At 43.4% G+C, this 21,923-nt stretch overlaps 1 protein-coding gene and 1 non-coding gene across 3 annotated transcripts in view; both read left to right on the forward strand.

The window, feature by feature from the left end:
• Nucleotides 1–313: 313 nt before the first annotated feature.
• On the forward strand, nt 314–530 carry LOC115199289 (small nucleolar RNA U3). Its single transcript, XR_003879381.1, has one exon. It is a non-coding gene; the product is annotated as a small nucleolar RNA U3 (small nucleolar RNA).
• Nucleotides 531–752: 222 nt separating this feature from the next.
• The window catches only part of LOC115198438 (protein inturned), a 33,720-nt gene continuing 12,549 nt past the window's right edge, over nt 753–21,923 (forward strand). Inside the window, exons 1-6 of one of the 2 annotated variants that reach the window (XM_029760368.1) lie at nt 753–1,405; nt 6,676–7,259; nt 7,991–8,076; nt 13,426–13,644; nt 21,353–21,471; nt 21,721–21,810. In XM_029760368.1, the coding sequence (XP_029616228.1) occupies nt 1,314–1,405; nt 6,676–7,259; nt 7,991–8,076; nt 13,426–13,644; nt 21,353–21,471; nt 21,721–21,810 (1,190 nt within the window). In that variant the 5' untranslated portion in view covers nt 753–1,313. The remainder of the gene's footprint in view (nt 1,406–6,675; nt 7,260–7,990; nt 8,077–13,425; nt 13,645–21,352; nt 21,472–21,720; nt 21,811–21,923) is intronic. The other variant, XM_029760369.1, reaches the window with a different exon arrangement.

Below are 21,923 nucleotides of genomic sequence, written 5' to 3' on the forward strand. Positions count from 1 at the left end.
TTTTCATCCGAGCCACAGTTGGCTTCAAGCCCACAAGGAGCTACTACCACGCTGACTATTCTCACTGTCAACATTGCTCAGCCAATGAAATGTATGATGCGTTGACTGTGACACCAGATAGCATTGTGGGTATTTAATATCTGACTTGTCAAATTCATTTTGTGAGTAATTGTTATGTTTTTTCGGAACAAAAATAACAAAAACCTTTTGTCAGCGTTTTCTTCTGTCTGTACAACTCAGATTTGGTGTTGTCACCATGACTGAAAATAGTATGCTCGTGGTACAAGAGCTGGAGAAAAGCGTAATGAAAAGTACTGCTGTACCTTCAGGGATTATATATTGTAGTTCTTGGTTTGAGAAATGTGATTCTAAAGTGTTTAGTATCGCCATCCATGGTGATGAGATTGAGTACTCCTTTCTGAGCGCGAAGCGGGCAGAGAGTGAAGAGTTTACTTTTCTGATGTCTGGTTTTGATGACCGTTCCTTGTTTCCCCTGGGGATTTGGAGGAAGGGAGTATAATCAGAGTGGTACTAGTTTTATGTACTTGTGAACGTTAATAATAAATCGAAGTAGGTAACGTAGATCTCAATTTTTATAATTTGTTTAATCATTGTGACCGCACGCCACCTTTGACATACTTCACAAGCGACAATTAAAATAAGCAATAGAAGTATACATTTGTCTGTACATAAAATCTACATTGTTCAGAAAGACTGCAATACGTGTTTTTCGTGATTGTTACAATTGTACCATACAAATACCTATTAACAAAATAGATATGAAGTGATACAACAAAGGCTTGTATAGCCTAGTAGTGAATTCATAGCTACATCTATTGAGCAAAAGAGGCGGCGTTTTACGCCACCTGCCAAGTACACCCGCTCGACAAGAAGCGGCTCAACTCGTGCATGTGCTACTGAACTTACTGAACAGACTGGAGTCTGGAGAAGTATTCAGGACCGCTTTCTTCTCGTCTTCAAAAGCATCGGGAAGGAACTGCGTGCCCTTGTGTCAGTGATTGACGTGAGGAAGTTTATTCTGTTTTTTTAGGATCGACAGAAGCATTAGACCAGGCTATTCATTCTGACTAGTGCACGGATTCTACCTTCAATACCGGACCACGACTGAGGATTTAAATATTTTAAAATGTATTTAAATATGTAGAAGAAGACTGCTGGCAGACAACCGGTCCTAAACGGCACTATTCATTTTAAACCATCTGAACTTTTGTCTGGAATGGAAAAGTGTAGTTTGAAAGCCTTGCTAATCTATGCTGAACTCATCCCGTCCGTGAAAATATGAAATATAAATCATGTTTAACATTGCTACAGATGGGGAAACGTCCAGACCATTCTCTAAGAATTTAGAAGACTTTGATTCCATACGCAGTGTGCTTCTATACAGGTCAGTATATTGATACATGCTATTGCAACGATGAGGGGAGTTTACATAAATGTTTTGTAGACGTTTTGGTAAACTATTTAGACTTTCTTTGTGTTTCTTGTCGCATTCATTGCACTTTTGTTTGACTATTGTTGCTTTGTTTAAAGCACTGTGAATGCCATAGGGGATTTAAAGGCCTCGTACAGTTCGTGGGGAGGGGGCGGGGAAAACAGAAGTGCTCAATCCATGCCCATCTATTCAGAGGGAGATAGTGTACATTTTAACAAGCTATTTAGATTTTGCAACCTTTGTGATTTTATTAGATACTCTGCAAATATGAGATACATTTGTATCCATTTTAGCAGAGTCTATCCAACAAATGTTATGTCGTTTGCTTAGTTTAGGCTTAGTCAATAAGAGGTAGTGCATTTTTTTTGTTACTATCAAAGTTATTGCATTGAAACATGCATTCAGTCAACCTCTTTTTATTGCACGTGCATTTGTGGCTAGATGGGTGATTCTGTGCCCCTCGTCTTTTTTCTATCCTGCAAACGGAAAGCGTCCACGTTGTCAGGGCAACGTGAAGACCAGCCAACCACACAGAGACACTTTTTGTCACGTGGCATAGTTGAATACTCATTATGCAGATAACATGGCGAAAGACTGCCAATGCTCATTCAACTAGCTCGAACTTATTTACTTACAGTTTAGAGTACCTTGTATCGCGTTGTCGAACACATTTAATAAATGGAATAATGGCTACTAAAAATTCTGGCGGAACGCTCGAGATGCATGCAGATGCGCGACGACAGGGAGAATGTGCATGGCAAAAGGAGCGATAGTGAATCAACATACAGTCAGTCCGAGTAAGATAAACATGTATATTGTTGCTTTAGAAGAGACATAAATAAAATCATATTGGGCTGTGCAAAATACCATGTTAGCTAGCTAGTCATCTTCCATCAGCTGCCAGTTCCACCTCAACTTCATAACTTGACAACCGAGGCAGATCTCTGGAAGCGACTGGAGAATATATTAAAACGTGTTTGATTATATTAAAACGTGTTTGGATGTTATTAAACAGAAGGCATGATTTTGGGTTTGCTGTATCCCTTCTGTTTAATAACATCCAAACACGTTTTAATATAATCAAACACGTTTTAATATATTCTCATGAAGCTATAAAGGCTCATTCATGCATGCATTCTTATGCGTAACCTTTATTTAACTAGGCAAGTCAGTTAAGAACAATTTCTTATTTACAATGACGGCCTACCGGGGAATAGTGGGTTAACTGCCTTGTTCAGGGGCAGAAAGAGAGAATTTTTTTACCTTGTCAGCTGTGGGATTTGATCCAGCAACATTTTGGTTACTGGCCCAACGCTCTAACCACTAGGCTACCTGCCGCCCCAAACCTTAATTATACTGAGCAAAAATATAAATGCTACATGCAACAATTTCAAAGATTTTACTGAGTTACAGTTCATATAAGGAAGTTAGTCAATTGAAATAAATTCATTAGGCCCATGGATTTCACATGATTGGGAATACAGATATGCATCTGTTGGTCACAGATACCTTAAAGAAGGTAGGGGCGTGGATCAGAAAAGCAGTCAGTATCTGGTTTTTGTCTCATGCAGCACAACACATCTCATTCGAAAAGAGTTGATCAGGCTATTGATTGTGGCCTGTGGAATGTTGTCCCCTTCAATGGCTGTGCAAAGTTGCTGGATATTGGTGGGAACTGGAACACGCTGTTCTACACGTCGATCCAGAGCATTCCAAACATGCTCAATGGGTGACATGTCTGGTGAGTATGCAGGCCATGGAAGAATGGGGACATTTTCAGCTTCCAGGAATTGTGTACAGATCCTTGTGACATGGGGCTGTGCATTATTATGCTGAAACATGAGGTGATGGCAGAGGATGAATGGCACGACAATGGGCCTCAGGATCCCCTCATGGTATCTCTGTGCATTCAAATTGCCATCAATAAAATGCAATTGTGTTTGTTGTCCGTAGCTTATGCCTGCCCGTACCATAACCACACGGCCACCATGGGGCACTCTATTCACAACGTTGACATCAGCAAACCTGCACATTAAAGAGTGGCCTTTTATTGTCCCCAGCACAAGGTGCACCTCTGTAATGATCATGCTGTTTAATCAGCTTCTTGATATGCCAGGCCTGTCAGCTGGATGGAGTATCTTGGCAATGTACATGTTGCGTTTATATTTTTGTTCAGTATATATCGCAAGAATCGCAATCGCAATATTTGGTTTTTAAAAAATCGTTATTTAATTTTTTTGGGGCCCATATCGTGCAGCCCTGCATCAGAGCTCTATCTAGACTGTCTGCAGCACTGACATGGACATATAACAATCTCCCCTATTTTATCTGGCCATTCTCACCTTTCAAAGAAGGTCCAATGTAGAAAGTCATGGTCTTGGGTTGTGTCCCAAATGGCACCATTCCCTACGGGCCTTGGTCAAGATTACTGCACTATATTTAAGCAATAAGGCCAGAGGGAGGGGGTGTGCTATATGGCCAATATACCACGGCTAAGGGCTGTAAACCAATATATCACGGCTAACGCATGACGCAACGCAGAGGGCCTGGATAAAGCCCTTAGCCGTGGTATATTGACCATATACCACAAACCCTCGAGGTGCCTTATTGCTATTATAAACTGATTACCAATGTAATTACAGCAGTAAAAATACATGTTTTGTCATACCCGTGGTATACGGTCTGATATACCATGACTGTCAGCCAATCAGCATTCAGGGCTCGAACCGCCCAGTTTATAAATGGGGATAAGGGTTCCATTTGGGATGCAGAGGGTATTGAAAGAGAAAAGATGGATTAAGCAAAACTCTTTTCTTTCAAAGTTTGGGAAATTTCTGTTTCCAATTTGGAAACATAACCTTCATAAATAATGATATGCTATTCACCATCCTTAGTGAATTTATGGATGTGGTTTTCAAGAGCCTACCACAGAGGCGACACAGCTTAATTTAGAGGGAGACTGACCGACTGAAAAAATGCCTGGTTGAATTTTTTCAGTTTTTCTTTTTTCTCAGAGTTGGGGGCATTTTCTCTCTTGGGGTGGGGGTGTGGGTTTCCCTCTTTCTTCTCTGCTTGACTAAAAAACAAACAATATCCAGTCTTTCTCCAGTCTTGTTGTTTTCTTTCTTCCCCCAAATGCCACATGATAAATTGGAACAGAAATGTATTGAGAATGAGTAAGAGCGAAGCTTAGGGATAATAAAACAGCATGCAAATGGAACGGTTTTCCAGTATTATCAAATTATAACAACGTTGTATGTTATAAACCTTTACACCTGTACATGATGGTTGTCCTCTTAAAAAAAATGTGCTTTTCAGTCACCACTCTCTCCTTGACTGTAGTTAAACGCTGATCCAGAACAGAATGCAGAAGATGGACTATCGTACTTTTTGGCTGTTTAACAGAGGTTCAGTAGTTGTACAGTAGTACAATTGTGTTACTAACCCGTTTGAATAGCATCTGTCATACGATACTCATTTTTAGACGGGGATTGAAGTGGGGAAAGGAGAAAGACTAATCTGTCATATTATGATGGCGGCTAATATGCTCCAAATTACACTGAACAAAAATATAAACGTGACGTGCAACAATTTCTAATATTTTACAGAGTTACAGTTCATATAAGGAAATCAGTCAATTGCTATAAATTCATTAGGCCCTAATCTATGGATTTCACATGACTGGGAATGCAGATATGCATCTGTTGGTCACAGATACCTTTAAAAAAAAGGTAGGGGCGTGGATCAGAAAACCAGTCAGTATCTGGTGTGACCACCATTTGCCTCATGCAGCGCAACGCATCTCCTTCGCATATAGTTGATCAGGCTGTTGATTGTGGCCTGTGGAATGTTGTCCCACTCCACTACAATGGCTATGTTGCTTGATATTGGCGTGAACTGGAACACGCTATCGTACACGTCGATCCAGAGTATTCCAAACACGCTGCATGAGGCATATCTGGTGAGTATGAAGGCCATGGGAGAACTGGGACATTTTCAGCTATCAGGAATTGTGTGAAGATCCTTGCGACATGGGGCCTTGCATAATCATACTGAAACACGAGGCGATTGCGGCAGATGAATGGCACGACAATGGGCCTCAGGATCTTGTCACGGTATCTCTGTGCATTCAAATTGCCGTCGATGAAATGCAATTGTGTTCATTGTCGGTGTCTTATGCCTCCCCATACCATAACCCCACCTCCACCATGGGGCACTCTGTTCACAACGTTGACATCAGCAAACCGCTCGCCCACATGACACCATACACACCGTCTGCCATCTGCCCGGTACAGTTGAAACCCGGGATTCATCCGTAAAGAGCAAACTTCTCCAGCGTGCCAAGGGCCGTCTAAGGTGAGCATTTGCCCACCTGAAGTCGGTTATGACGCTGTACTGCAGTCCGATCAAGACCCTGGTGAGGACAACGAGCACGCAGATGCGCTTCCCTGAGACGCTTTCTGATAGTTTGTGCAGAAATTCTTCGGTTGTGCAAACCCACAGTTTCACCAGCTGTCCGCATGACTGGTCTTAGATGATCCCGCAGGTGAAGAAGCCAGATGTGGTGTTCCAGGGCTGGCATGGTTACACATGGTCTATGGTTGTGAGGCCGGTTGGACGTACTGCCCAATTCTCTAAAACAACGTTTTATGGCTTATGGTAGAGACATTAACATTAAATTCTCTGGTAACAGCTCTGGTGGTCATTCCTGCAGTCAGCATGCTAATTGCATGCTCCCTCAACTTGAGACATCTGTGGCATTGTGTTGTGTGACAAAACTGCACATTTTAGTGGCCTTTTATTGTCCCCAGCACAAGGTGCACCTGTGTAATGATCATGCTGTTTAATCAGCTTTTTGATATGCCACGCATGTCAGGTGGATGGATTATCTTGGCAAAGGAGAAATGCTCACTAACAGGTATGTAAACAAATTTGTGGACAACATTTGAGCGAAATAAGCTTTTTGTGCGTATGGAGCATTTCTGAGATCTTTTATTTCAGCTCACGAAACATGGGACCAACACTTTACATGTTGCATTCATATTTTTGTTCAGTATAATTAGGATATACTTTTAATCCGCAAGCCAGAGTTGTGCTTCTTGTTCATGCTCAAATAACCTGATACTCCTTGTCTGAAGGAGTCCATGGACAGACAATCCACCCCTTTTGGCTCTGCTCTCACACAGTTTCACTCACTCTATGCTCTGTCGGTTCACTCCCAGCGATCTAGAGCCAGAATGGCTGGACGACGTCCAGAAGAACGGCGAGCTCTTCTACCTGGAACCGAGCGAGGGCGAGGAAGCGGCGGCATTGGCTCAGGCAGCCGCCAATCACGGCCTCTCCACCAATCACGTCCGCTTCAGTGAGAAGGAAGCGGAGATCATCAGCGACAAGTCCAGGAAGCTTCCTGATGGTGCTCCAACCAAAGGAGAGCCCAAGCTAAAAAGACTGGCCAGGATCCTTAGGAGGAAGCGGCGACCATCCCAGAGCAGAGGGCCCGACGGAGGAGGCGAAGACTCGTCATCTCGACCAGTATCCATCTTGAAAAACCAGGCGGGGCAGAGGGTGGGGGTGATGGTCCAGCAGCTGAAGGACGTGTTTCTCTACCTGAACCCCAAACGCCTGGGGAGCTGCTCCCCTCCTCCCCCGGAGAGAGGGGGTCTACTGGAGGCCCTTCTGGGGGTGGTGCATCGCCCGTCCTGGGGCAGGGGCCAGGGAGACCCCTCAGGGAGGAGGGAGGAGAGGATCACTGTCCACGGCCTGGTGCCCAACAGCCCGGCCGTCAAGTGTGCACAGATACTGATCGGTGAGTATACAAAACCATCGCTCTGGGTACGTCCGAAATGGCGCCCTTTTCTCTATATGTAATGCACTACTTTTGCCATTTCAGACGCAGCCACTGTGATCAGTCGTATAGAAACTGTATAGAATGCAATACATTTATTTTATTGACACCATTTATATTAAATAAAGTTAGACCTATAACGTTGTGTTTTACAGTAAATAGTTTTGATGTTTGTAGAGGCTGAGCTGGGCACGGTTGTTCTGGGCAGCCCAAGGAATGCAAAAAAACGAAACTGCTGAACACTAAAGAGTATCCACATGAGTTAGTGTTTTAAAGCCATGACTTTCATGTAGCCTACCAGTCCATGCTAAAGAAATTAGACTAGTTAAATAACAGAAAAAAACGAAGGTGAAATCTGTGTTAGGGTTGATTGGAACGGGCACGAGTCTGCACAGCGGCAGGTGAAACTCGTTGTTTTACAAAAAGAAACAGCAGGACATCTGGCTGTTCCTAGATCTGTGGATTGTATCTCTTGACTGGATACCGGTCTGTTTTGTATACGTTCCACTCTTTGCCAGGTTGCCACTCCTTGTCATGCCAAACACTGTGCTCCTCAACAAAACGATACTATTTCTGAACAGGTTACACAATGTGGAGCAAAGTACTTTTACAGAAATGTCACTATTACCCTTTAGTCTAAGTTGTCTACATGTAACATGACGCTGTGGGTGACACTTTCTTCTTCGTCCCAGGTGACAACCTGGTAGCAGTAGACGATGTCGATGTTACCACAGAGAACATTGAGAGGGTTCTGTCCTGCATCCCTGGTCCTACCCAGGTGAGTGTGTGTGTGTTATTGGACGATAAACCAAAAATAAAATGGGTGACTGTTAATGGGACAATTTACCCTTCACTAAGCCCCGCCCCCCTTGGTTACTGTTGCAACCTCAGACAATATATTCCCAGGAAGACCAATTCCTCCTCCTAACCACTGGAAAAAATCCCCTCACAATGATCTCAAACCGTGTTTTTAATGCACAGTGAAATGAATCACAGACGACCCCTTGCTAAACAGGAAACTCTTGGGTCTGTTGTGGTGGACTGTCATTACAATTGCTTCACGGGAACCTGGTAAAATGATGTTTGTAGTGTTGCTACCGAATGATTCTGAATTTACTGTCAGCATGCAGTCAAAGCTAATAACCACTTTTGATGCTAACTAGTGCTCTCAATTCGTATCCTGATGGAATATATTAATAACATGGCTATATTAATAACATGGCTAGCTACATTTGGTGGTCAATGAGACTGAGCTCTAGCTAACCAGCTGAGCTAGCAAACAATGTAACAAAAGTATAATTTCAGATTTGAAAAATACTCCCATCGACATGCATTTCAGGAATCACAGTAGCAAATACCACTGGCACACTGATCAATGATCAATGATTTAACCATTCAAACGATACATTTTTTAAAGAAAACGGTGAGGTTTTCCCACTGCCGTCATTGGCTTTCACGTGTTTCAAGCGTGTGCTCGACCGAGGTGTCTGAACTAGACCACATTTGCTATCCATTGCAGCGCTGTGATTGGTTGGCAAAAATTCCGTGGCAAGTTTTCGTGACGGGTCAATTTATAGCTACAACATTCAAACTAGTTAAATAGTTTAAAGGGTAATACAAAAAAAAAGTGGTTTACATTTGAGTAATTTAGTCCAGATTGATTTACAGTAGTGAGTGCATACATATTTGTACTGGTTCCCCATGGGAATCGAACCCATAACCCTAGCGTTGCAAGTGCCATGCTCTACCAACCGAGCCACATGGGACTATCAACGTCATAAATTTATTTTTCTATATATCGTTATCCTATTAATTTAGTCCATTTATCGATATGGATTTTTGTCCCTATCGCCCAGCTCTAGTATGTGTGTGTGTGTGTGTGTGTGTGTTCCAAGACCACCCACACAACTCCTTACTGCCATATTAAAAGAACAGTAGTTAGAGAACTATGCTCTACTATGTGGTGTGTTTCTGAAGTTAAGTGTATTAAAAATTGAAACGCTGCAAATATGAAAGTATGCGAAAGACCTCCAACAGATCTTCTTGTTGTTGTTGTATTATGAGCCCTAGTCACATTATTAACGATGCATGCTGGGGTGTTTCGGACGCAACCTCTGAAACAGAAACAGCAGCCAAAGAAAGAGGAGTCCTCCACATGAACTCAATTACAGACAAACTCCTTTGTTTTCTCCCCCCTTAACCAACACGTCCGTTCTGCTTAGAAGTGTTACAATCTGGGGTCTACACACTCATGGCAGACACACACATGGCAGACACACACACACGAACATACACGCAAAGGCAGACCGAGACTGTGAGTCAAGAGCTCTCCACTGTCCCACATGTTCAAAGAGAGGTCCTGGAGGTCACTGGAATGTGTTATTAGAAGCCACATGGATGTTGTTGCTCTGGACAGATTCATAAGGCTGGAATGCCCTGAGGTGGCCCGATTTTCAGTTGAGATAATAGTCTGCAACTCGAACCTTCACGTGAATCGTTCATTAACGTCAATGTGAGACGTGTAGCATGCATAAAATGTCAAGATAAGTGTGTGCATCTCAAGTCAGAATACCGGCTGCTTATCTTGCTTTGGACGATGAATCAATTAACAAAACCCAGCTACCCCCCCCCCCCAGCTAATCTCAATATGTGTCCGTGTTCAGGCTTGCTCTTCTAACTAAGCTCTTCTAACTATTTAATTTGCTCCCTGCATCCAGAAAGTGGTATTTAAGTTTCTGTAAATCCATTGTAGAATGTATGGTGAAGTAGAATGCCGCTTTGCCTAATATAGAAATATTTTTCCATTGCCATCTGGCTTCACTCGGCTGTCAAAACGTATATAGTAGGAAACAATCACCACCTATCTACATGAGGAAAACTGTCCAAGTCGGAGAAATGACGCCTTGATCGCCATTCAGAAAACCGCTCGAGCTTTTTCCAAATTCGTCTCCTCACACGGTCAAAACAGGGCCTCAAGAAGGAGGAATTTGTAAATTACAGAGTGTCGGCGGGAGTGATGGCGTTTGCCGACGAGGAGAGAGCGCGAGAGAGGCCAGACTGCGGCGGGAGTTGTTTGAGAAAACACAGGAAAACGACCATTATGCTGCAGCCACTGAAAGCACAGCTGATTAGAATACGTGGAAAGCCAGATAGTAAATTACACTGTAGAGAGGAGGAGGAGAGAGAGATGTGAAAAAACAGCAAAGTCTCTCGTCGGACGGAGCTCTACTGACATAGTCAGAGAAAACTTCGGTGGTGTGTGTGTGTGTGTGTGCGCACGTGAGCGTCTGGCTGGCTGTATGTATGTGGTCATGTGTGTGAATGGCCCTCCCAGGTAAAGCGTGGTAGACAGTAGCAATTATATGGGCGGAGCAGCAGTTTGTATTGAGGTTGGACCGCCATGCCCTCTGCCTGACCTCATAGTGTAGTATCATTAGTAGTACTTTGCTCTCTCTCTCTTTCCCCGCCCCTCTCTCTCGCTCTCTCTCTCTCCCAACTCTCTCTATTTTCTGTCTCTTCTCTTTCTCTCTCTTTCTCACTATTTTCCTCTTTCTCTGTCTCCCTTTCTCTCTCTTCTCTCTCTCGCTCTCCCTTTTTTTCCGTTCTGTCTCCCCTCTCTCTCTCATATATATATATATATATATATATATATGTCAATTGTCTCTCTCTGTCTATCTGTATCTCTCTCTTTACCCTCTCTCTCTTTGTCTCTCTTTGTCTCTCTTTTCCTCTCTATCTGTATCTCTCTCTTTACCTCTCTCTCTTTGTCTCTTTGTCTCTCTTTTCCTCTCTCTCTCTCTTTTCTCTCTCTTTCTCTCTCTCTCTCTCTGTCTCTCTCTGTCTCTCTCTTTCTCTCTTTTCCTCTCTCTCTCTCTCTCTCTCTCTCTCTCTCTCTCTCTCTTTCTCTCTCTTTTCTCTCTCTCTCTCTTCTCTCTGTCTCTCTGTCTCTCTGTCTCTCTCTGTCTCTCTGTCTCTCTCTGTCTCTCTCGCTCTCGCTCTCTCGCTCTCGCTCTCTCTCTTTCTCTCTTTTCCCCTCTCTCTGTCTCTCTCTCCCTCTTTCTCACTCTATTTCTATCCCTATGTCCCTTTGTCTCTCTCTTTCTATCTGGCCCACTGACATCAGCAGGCAGGAATCTACCGAGAGCAACCTCCAACCTAACCACATTATTTATCATGAGAGAATGTAGTACCGCAGCCCTTCAGCCTGTCTGGCAGGTTCTATTGTACTATTCTATTCATTGTAAAATGAATTTGTTCTATGACATTTGACATTTTTGTGTGTGTGTGTGCAGAATAGTGTCAGAAGGACTCACTCATCACCGTTAGGCCCTTCTCCTAATAACAGGCTACTGTTCCCTGCAGAGCCAAGATGGCGTCCGGCCCAGGCCTGGCGCCTGCCCTGGCGCTGCTCAACGGTTTGTGGGTTTCTGATGACAGTGTCTGGAGATGTGCTGGCCCTCACCCTAGAGTGATGGATGAATTCAAAACACAGGGAGGGAAAATACAGTGAATAAATGCGTAGTCCTTGTAAAGGACTTGCTCACGAACCCTTCAACGATTTGAAAGCATTGGACTGGTGTAAGCATGAACTTTCTACCTCATTTCTAACTCCAGTCCTTTTAACTCCATTAGGAGTGTGAACACTTCTCGGAGAGGTAGAGAGTCAGACCATTTCCAGTGTCACAGTCCTGCGCATGCACCACACACACACACACACACACACACACCTGGTTCTGATTCGTCTCAATTAACGTCAACCAGAAGTCCTTAGCAGGCCTCTTAAGTGCTGACAGGTTACTGCCCAGAGCCAGCAGTGTGTGTGTGTACACAGTTCTTTTTCACATTTGTATTACAGTTTGTTTAAGTCTGCGTGTGTAGGCTATAGTATTCTACAAGTGTGCACATGTATGCATTTGGGCTATAATTGCCTTTTGAAATACAAGAGTGCACAGACATAAGCCATCTGTAAATCTGTGGTAGGTAGCATGCATCTCTCCACCATACTGTTACGTGTTTCCATGTGCGTGCCTGTCTTTAGTGCGCTGGCTTATCTTTGTGAATGGTGGTGTGTCGTGCAAAAAGCTCTGAGGATGACAGAGGGCTGTGCTGCGCTCTTCTGCCACTGTTCTGGGCCTTGCGGCAGGATCTGTTTCTGATTCTCACACACACCCACACATCCCTGCTGCTTCTCTTTCAGTGATCAGGAATATAATCTATTTCTCTCTCTCTTCATCTCTCTCTCTCTCTGACAATCACCATTCTTCTATTTACTCTACTTCCTCTTTTCCTGAAGGAATCGCATCTACTTCCTATTTTCCTGAAGGAATCGCATCTACTTCCTCTTTTCCTGAAGGAATTGCATCTACTTCCTCTCTTCCTGAAGGAATCGCATCTACTTCCTCTCTTCCTGAAGGAATCGCATCTACTTCCTCTCTTCCTGAAGGAATCGCATCTACTTCCTCTCTTCCTGAAGGAATCGCATCTACTTCCTCTCTTCCTGAAGGAATCGCATCTACTTCCTCTTTTCCTGAAGGAATCGCATCTACTTCCTCTCTTCCTGAAGGAATCGCATCTACTTCCTCTCTTCCTGAAGGAATCGCATCTACTTCCTCTCTTCCTGAAGGAATCGCATCTACTTCCTCTCTTCCTGAAGGAATCGCATCTACTTCCTCTCTTCCTGAAGGAATCGCATCTACTTCCTCTCTTCCTGAAGGAATCGCATCTACTTCCTCTCTTCCTTAATGAATCTCATCCCTGATGGCACTGTCTACGTGAACCCTTCTTGCTTTTAGCGCCAGGCCAAATAAATTACGCAGCAGCCCTAATGGACTGGATTAAATGTTGTTTATGTCCATATTATGTTCACAGTGTAGTTCCCCTGCCGATTCTGTCCGACTGTGATTCTCCAGAGTCGTACAAACTCACTGCTGGCTTTTGTTTTGTAGCCAAACTCAGAACCTACCGCCTTTTTACAGTGTTTGAAAAGGGAAAACTCAGAATGGCTGTTTTTAGAATGTGGTGAAAAGATACAGATGATGATGATGATGATGATGATGATGATGATGATGATGAATTTAGGTCTTAGTTTCTCTCTCCTGCTTTCTCTTTCCCCTTCCCTCCCTCCCAGGTGAAGCTGACCCTGGAGACAGCCAGTCCAGGAGGACCAGGGGAGGGAGGTGTGGACATGTCCTCTGCTCCCAGGCTCAGGACCTCTCCTTCAGTCAGCCAGCTGGTGCGTCTGCTGTGGGGCGAGGACACGGTGGAGCTCCAGATGTCTATAGGACACATCCCTCACATTGTCATGTACCTGTCACTCAAACTGGACTCAGACTCCCCCCTGGAAGAGGTTAGTTCAGTTGGACTTGGTCCGAAATGCACCCTATACCCTATGTAGTGCACTACTAAAGACCAGAGGCCATAGATCAAAGTGCAGAACTGGGGGTAGGGTCATCTGAGCCAAGGTCTGGTTAAAAGTAACCTCTACCGTGATCTTTTTTTACATTCACAGCGCAAGTCTACGGTAAAGGCGCAATCTGTTCGTTTTGTTTTCCCATCGTTCATTTGAGATAGTATAGGGCCCCATCAGTTCTGTGTTGTGGAAAACACGGAATTCAGACATTAAAACGGAATTCGAAAATATTAAAAAATGTATTGAACTTTAGTTAGAAATCAAGTTAAAGGCCCAGGAATTCCCCAGTGTGTGTGTGTGTGTGTGTGTGTTGCGCGTGCGCGCGCACACACGTCTACACTTTGTGTAGCCATTAGCATCATCAGATAAGCGTCTTCAATTAAATGTTAACTACAAAGTAGCCTACGCCTACCTGGCAGAATGATATGAATATTTGCATCAACCCAGTGGCCATTTGTTTTGCAAACTCTGAAATCACATAAGCGCTACAGAAACATCACTAACTGAACAACGATCTCTGGCTGGTGCACACTTGAATTAATGGTAACTACACCCAAAATCTAAGTTTCTTCGATTTTTTTATTTTTATTTTTTTATTTATTTATTTTTTCCAGGCCTCAAAGGGGTCTCCTGATGTGTTAAAGCATTTGTTGTGGACTTAGAACAACCAACCTATTTTGTTGGTATACAGTCTGTGTTTTCTGACTAGGGATGGGTGTGAGTACTAGAGTACTCAAACGGACGTCAAAGCTCGATCTTTAACCAGAGATCACCTTTTTTTCTTTTTTATACTGTCAAACTTTTTGGTGGAATGTGCTTTGTGGCTGCACGAATAGGCAAATACAATTTTTGCCTTGGAAGACAACATTATTTTGCTTTGACTCTAGTGTTCCATTTGTAAAAAAAAAGAAATCAAGCCAAGCATCACACAGTTCTTCTCCCTAAATTCCATTTCCTCCTCCCGTGTCTCATTCACTCAATTGCGTTCAGACCGTTCCCTCCACACGCTTGTGCCGAGTGCGCACACAAGTTCCTGTTAGGCCTACAGAAATGCCTATAAAAACCTATTTAACTGATGGGAAATACACTAGCTACATTCACTGCCAAATGATGACAGTTTTATTACAAATTCAAAATGGACTGGTTGATTGAAGTAGGAAAATATGTGTTCCAACAACGAGCTGCAGTTTTGGAATAATTGCGCCCCGTCTATTTTCTGCTTAGGCTACTTAGCGAACTTTTGTGCGATTTTAGAATAGGTTATCCTAGGCTATAACCCCACAAAGTATAGTCCGGTTCCATTGAAAATATGCAAGTTTGGTAAAGACAAGAGTATTTATCAGAATCATTAAGCACCAAACAGATGCCGTGGCCGTAATTCATCACCATGCCGTGTTAATTCATTTAGAAAATTCCAAACAACCGGCAGAATAAGCTAAATCGAATATCTGTACAGGGAAAAGAAGACATATTTTGGTTTGTAACTCCGATTTCTATTCTTTAACTGTTCCAGACGCGAGATGCACATCACTTCACACTGGCAACTTTTTATTTTTCATTTGGAAAAATATTCTGCTCTATTTTATTCCGTTATATTAGATAATGTTTTTGTTTTTTTACTATACAATAGGTGTGTCTTGACTGTGATAAGGGCTCAGGAAATAACAGCGTCTTGTCTGCTAAATGAACAAAACAAGGCTATGCCATTGCACAGCCATAGGCTTCCACAAGCATGCGCCACTGCTGAGGTTACTGCCTTTTTGAAGATTGTGTTCCATGCTATAATATAACCAGCTGATATAACGGTTTCAATAAATTCATCTTAAATGGCACTTGCTTTTTTATTGACTGAAAATACTATATATGGGGCTATTTAGCAGTTAGGATTTGATATCTGTAATATTTAGGATAAATTAAGCATTGTTGCGCACGGTTGGCATATACACACATATTGTTTTCCAGTGTGGGCCTTGTGTTAAATTGGTTATTATTTTTTCATTGAGTACTCGAGTACAAAAATATAGATCATGTGAGTGCTCGAACAGTCAAAAAATGGCCACCCCTATTTCTGACAAAAGCAGAAGCTTTAGAGAACAGAACTACCTCTCTGGTAGGCTTCCAGATCGAACAGCATCCAACACACACACACACACACACACACACTGGAGAAGCAGAAGTAGGAATAGAAGAACGAAGTCAGTTCCTCTGTGTGTGTGTGTGTGTGTGTGTGTGTGTACAGTGCATTTGGAAAGTATTCAGGCCCCATGACTTTTTCCACATTTTGTTACGTTACAGCCTTATTCTAAAATTGATTCAATTGTTTTTCTACACACACAACCCCATATTGACAAAGCAAAAACAGGTTTTTAGAATTGTTTGCAAATGTATAAAAAATAAACAACTGATATTACATTTATATAAGTATTCCGACCCTTTACCCTTTGCAAGTACTTTGTTGAAGTACCTTTGGCAGCGATTACAGCATCGAGTCTTCTTGGGTATGACGCTACAAGCTTGGCACACCTGTATTTGGGGAGTTTCTCCCATTCTTCTCTGCAGATACTCTCAAGTTCTGTCATGTTGTATGGGAAGCGTCGCTGCACAGCTATTTTCAGGTCTCTCCAGAGATGTTCGATCGGGTTCAAGTCCGGGCTTTGGCTGGGCCACTAAAGGACATTCAGAGAATTGTCCCGAAACCCCTCCTGCGTTGTCTTGGCTGTGTGCTTAGGGTCGTTGTCCTGTTGGAAGGGGAACCTTTCGCCCCGGTCTGAAGTCCTGAGCTCTCTGGAGCAGGTTTTCATCAAGGATCTCTCTGTACTTTTCTCCGTTCATCTATCCCTCGATCCTGACTAGTCTCCCAATCCCTACCGTAGGGATGGTGCCAGGTTTCCTCTAGACGTGACGCTTGGCATTCAGGCCAAAGAGTTCAATCTTGGTTTCATCAAACCAGAGAATCTTGTTTGTCATGGTCTGAGAGTCTTTAGGTGCCTTTTGGCAAACTCCAAGCCAGCTGTCATGTGCCTTTTACTGGGGAGTGGCTTCCTTCTGGCCACTCTACCATAAAGACCTGATTGGTGGCGTGCTGCAGAGATGGTTGTCCTTCTGGAAGGTTCTCCCATCTGGAGCTCTGTCAAAGTGACTATCGGGTTCTTAGTCACCTCCCTGGTCAAGGCTCTTCTCCCTCGATCAGTTTGACCGGGCAGCCAGCTCTAGGAAGAGTCTTGATGGTTCCAAACTTCTTCCATTTATGTATGATGGAGGCCACTGTGTTCTTGGGGATCTTCAAACCTGCAGAAATGTTTTGGTGCCCTGTGTTTTGGTACCCTGTGCCTCGACACAATCCTGTCTCGGAGCTCTACGGACAATTCCTTCGACCTCATGGCTTGTTTTTTTTCTCTGACATGCACTGTCAGCTGTGTGACATTATATAGACAGGTGTGTACCTTCCAAATCATGTCCAATCAATTGAATTTACCACAGGTGGACTCCAATCAAGTTGTAGAAACATCTCTAGGATGATTAAGGGAAACAGAATGCACCTGAGCTCAATTTCGAGTCTCATAGCAAAGGGTCTTTCTTTTTATAATTTTTATACATTTGCTAAAATTTCTAAAAACTTGTTTTCGCTTCGTCATTATGGGGTATTGTGTGTAGATTGATGAGGGAAAAAAACGATTTAATCCATTTTAGAATAAGGCTGTAACAAAACGTGGAAAAAGTCAGGCTTCTAGATGCTATCCTTTGACGATACATAAATCAAATCAAAGTTTATTGGTAGCGTACAAAGATTTGCAGGTGTTATAGCAGGTGCAGCAAAATGCTTATGTTACTAGCTCCAACAGGTTAACCAGCCTAGGTTATCCTTGCAGCATAAGTTAACCATTATAGTAATCGGATAAATAATACCAACAAAAGCAGCATCATTTCCCTGACACTGTTCATGTTTATTGTTGGACTTAAAAATCTCTTTCAATGGAGATTCTATACTGATCATGCTGTTTAGACCAGGGGAGGGCTTCATCTGTGTCCGGGAAACTGGCACTTGTGGAGCAGAGCACCGAGGTCAGAGGATTTGTAGTGAAGTGCTGATCCAGGGCTCCTGTTTTCTTGCTCTGTGGGGGAGGTAGACTAGTAGCCAAATGTTCCCACACGTGCAGCTCCCCTCGCAATTCTGCGCAGAAGAAATATCAGCCCACGCAGAGAAGCACTAGACTGTACTTCACTCAACTTTCTAGAGTTTTCCCCTTTAGTTAACACTATCAACATTTCGTTCTACTGTGGGAATTGTGATCAAATCAATGCGATATTAGCCACTTTCAATGTAACGTACCATAACAAAACGAACTACGCAAGACATAGTATGCAAAACTAAGAGCGCATTGGATTAGGATTCTATTGCATTGACAGGCATGACTCAGGCCGTACTCTACAATAACCAATCAGAGCTGCGGTAGACCTATATGCAAATAGCCATAGCCATATATGGATCTGTGCCATTCACTTTGAACTGGATTGTTTAGGCTACAGTATGAGCTGTCCCGAGTAGACGCGCTTGTTTTGAGAGCAAAGCAAGATATGCGTAACGTGCACATTTGTTCATATTCTTTGCTAGTTAGTGAGTTATTAGCCCAGTTATAGCTAATTTCTAGTCAACAGTGGGGGAGAGGTTGCTTCCAACAAGAGCACAAAATGTGTGCATTTCTAGCCATCTTTGAAAAGCGAGTCAGGTAAAGAGCTTTTTTTTGTTGTTGTCTTAAAGCGGCAGTGTTGAATAAGCTAAGTAGCCAATAGGCGGAGGGAAGCATAATTTGTCTTATTCTCTGTAATAATGATATGGGGATAAAGATGCTTTTTATTTTGTAAAGTGATTTCTTGCATCAAACACAACATTTTCACCCATTTTCAGGGGGATAAACAGGTTCATGTCAAGTTCTGCATGTTTTTTTTTCTCTGAAGTCTCATGTAATGTAGGCCTACATTGAACACCACCCATTGGCTGCTACTGTTGGCTGTATGATAGAACAGCTATTTCCATGTTAAAATGTTATGGGATGCATTTTCTCCGTTGTTTTTGATGGTAGGCCCTCTGGTAGGCCTACATTATGATCAAATAGCCACAGTAGCCTACTTGGTCACTGTTAAAACTGTAACTCAAAGCGGGTACAGCCTCAGTGTTTACAGTAAACGGGCCACGGAAGTTGCACAGAATTTTCACACTGTTCAAGTTTGCGCTCAGCAGACCTGAAATTTGCTCAGTGCTGGAAAAAATTGGAGGGAACATTACTAGTAGCTACACCCTCATTTCAGACAAGCTCTCTCTCCTCTCTCTGCCCTGTGATTTAGGCCTGTTCTCTGTTTTCTGTGGTGGCTCCTAAATACAGAGTTGGCGTAGTCTTTTTCCACTCTGTCTCGCGGTGTATCCGAAATGACACACTATTTTTTTTTTGGTTTGACCTTTCTTTTAGCAGGGAGTCCCATTGAGACCAAGGTCTTTTTTTGCAAGTCAGCCCTGAATCTTACAATGACAGTGGAACTACACTAATACCGTGACTAGAGTGTACCGTTATACCTCCGTCAACGTGGTTTACTTGGTACTACACTGGGAGCATTACGAGATGTGTGAATGTCATGGCATAGAGTCCATACCTTATCTAAAATCTATTTCTTTTTCAAAACGGGATGCTATCTGATATTCTTACAACCTCTGCAACAAATATTCTGTGATTTAAAATGATTTGAGTAACTTAGATTTGTCTTTTTCAAGCCTAAAATGTGATACCGAACCTTTAAATGTGTGCAGGCAGGGGGATTTTTGTTATTTTCCTACTTAGTTTTAGGATTATTTGTGAATTTATATTTTGATATTATGTATTCAGAACCCTTGATTTTTTTTCCCCCACATTTTGTTACGTTACAACCTCATACTAAAATAAATTAAATACATGTTTTTTTCTTATTAATCTAAACACAATACCCCATAATGACAAAGCAAAAACAGGTTTTTAGAAAATAACTGTGCAGCGACGCTCCCCATCCAACCTGACAGAGCTTGAGAGGATCTGCAGAGAAAAATGGGAGAAACTCCCCAAATCCAATTTTATTTGTCACATGCGCCGAATACAACAGGTGTAGACCTTACAGTGAAATGCTTACTTACAAGCCTTTAACCAACAATGCAGTTTTATGAAAAATACCTAAAAAGAAAATAAATAAAAGTAACAAATAATTAAAGAGCAGAGGTAACATAACAATAGCGAGGCTATATACAGGGGGTACCGGTACAGAGTCAATGTGCGGGGCACCGGTTAGTCGAGGTAATATGTACATGTAGGTAGAGTTATTAAAGTGACTATGCATAGATAATAAGAGAGTAGCAGCAGCGTAAAAGAGGAGGGCCATGCAAATAGTCTGGGTAGCAATTTGATTAGATGTTCAGGAGTCTTATGGCTTGGGGGTAGAAGCTTTTTAGAACCCTTTTGGACCTAGACTTGGCGCTCCGGTACCACTTGTGGTGCGGTAGCAGAGAGAATAGTCTATGACTAGGGTGGCTGGAGTCTTTGAACATTTTTAGGGCCTTCCTCTGACACTGCCTGGTATAGAGGTCCTGGATGGCAGGAAGCTTGGCCCCAGTGATGTACTAGGCCGTTCGCACAACCCTCTGTAGTGCCTTACGGTTGGAGGCCGTGCAGTTGCCATACCAGGCACTGATGCAACCCGTCAGGATGCTCTCGATGGTGCAGCTGTAGAACCTTTTGAGGATCTGAGGACCCATGCCAAATCTTTTCAGTCTCCTGAGGGGGAATAGGCTTTGTCGTGCCCTCTTCATGACTGTCTTGGTGTGCTTGGACCATGATAGTTTGCTGGTGATGTGGACGCCAAGGTACTTGAAGCTCTCAACCTGCTCCATTACAGCCCCGTCGATGAGAAGGGTTGCGTGTCTCATAGATCACCGTGAATTGTAACCGCATTGGTATACTTTGGCTGTTACACAACAAATTACACAGGAAATGCACTGCGTGACAGGCCCCGTTATCTCTTCTAAAGCCAGTGTGTAGTCCGGTCGCAATAAAGACAATTTACCTTGCAAAAGATGATGTTTGTTCCTGTTCCTGTTCACCACCAACACGGCATACATCAACATACTTTAACAGGATTTTAATCTGCGATTTCACAGCCATCCTCACTCACTGTTGCACCTACGATAATAATCAAGTGAGCACCTCCAACCAAGCAAGGCATTTGACTGGTTTGACATGTAGTGAGGCGTCACTGATTTACACTGGGTGCCCACCCCTTTTTTTGGCTGATTTTGTTCCATGGACTTCCCCCAGGCTTTCTGTTTAGGGAAACCTGGTTCTCCACGAGGCTAGTGTGCTGGTGACCCAGAGGTGAATGTCTGGCATTGTAAGAATTATCAGAGCTTTTGTCCTTGTTTCCATGGCTATGAGGCCCTACTCCTTATTCACCCCCCCCCCCCCCCCCCCCCCCCCCCCCCCCCCCCCGAAGTGGACCGCTCCACACCCTTCACAGCAGACAGCATGGTGTGGAGAATACTAATGACAAAGACTATACCTAGATCCTGCCCTGTGCTTTTTCTCTAACGGAGTGTGTGTGTGTGTGTGTGTGCGCCTCCATGTCCCCTCAGCAGGAGATCCTGTACCAGTACCCAGTGTCTGCGGCGTCCAGCCAGCTGAAGGGAGTCAGAGGGATCTTTCTCACTCTGTCTGACATGCTGGAGAATGTCACTGGAGGACAGATAGTCAGGTAATGTAGAAAATTCCCCACCCACCCACTCCTGACTGATCTCTACCTGTCACCAGTCAGACCCACTTCAAGCGGCTCTGAGATCTACCAAAGTCCTAAATATAGAAAATCCATTAATTCATGCCGTGATTGTATTTCTCCTCTGTCTTTTCCCCTGCACCTGTTCCTCCTCCCACTCCCTCCTTTTTTTCTCTGCCTTCTACCCCCTCCCTTCTCCCCCCCCCCCCCCCCCCCCCCCCCTCTCCTCAGCTCCTCTCTCCTGCTCAGTAAACAGCTGGTCCATGTGGGCTACTGGAAGGAGAGCAACAACCTGCTGGTGATCGCCCTGCCTGCTGAGAGGTACCGACAAAGCAAAGTCATCCAATGCATGCTTCCATATTCAATACGCTGTCTCAGCTAAATGCTGTGTCCCTTCCAGAATATTTGATCAATAAAATGGTCGGTAAGTAGCT

Source organism: Salmo trutta, chromosome 8 (genome assembly GCF_901001165.1).
Source record: "Salmo trutta chromosome 8, fSalTru1.1, whole genome shotgun sequence".
Lineage (NCBI taxonomy): Eukaryota > Metazoa > Chordata > Actinopteri > Salmoniformes > Salmonidae > Salmo > Salmo trutta.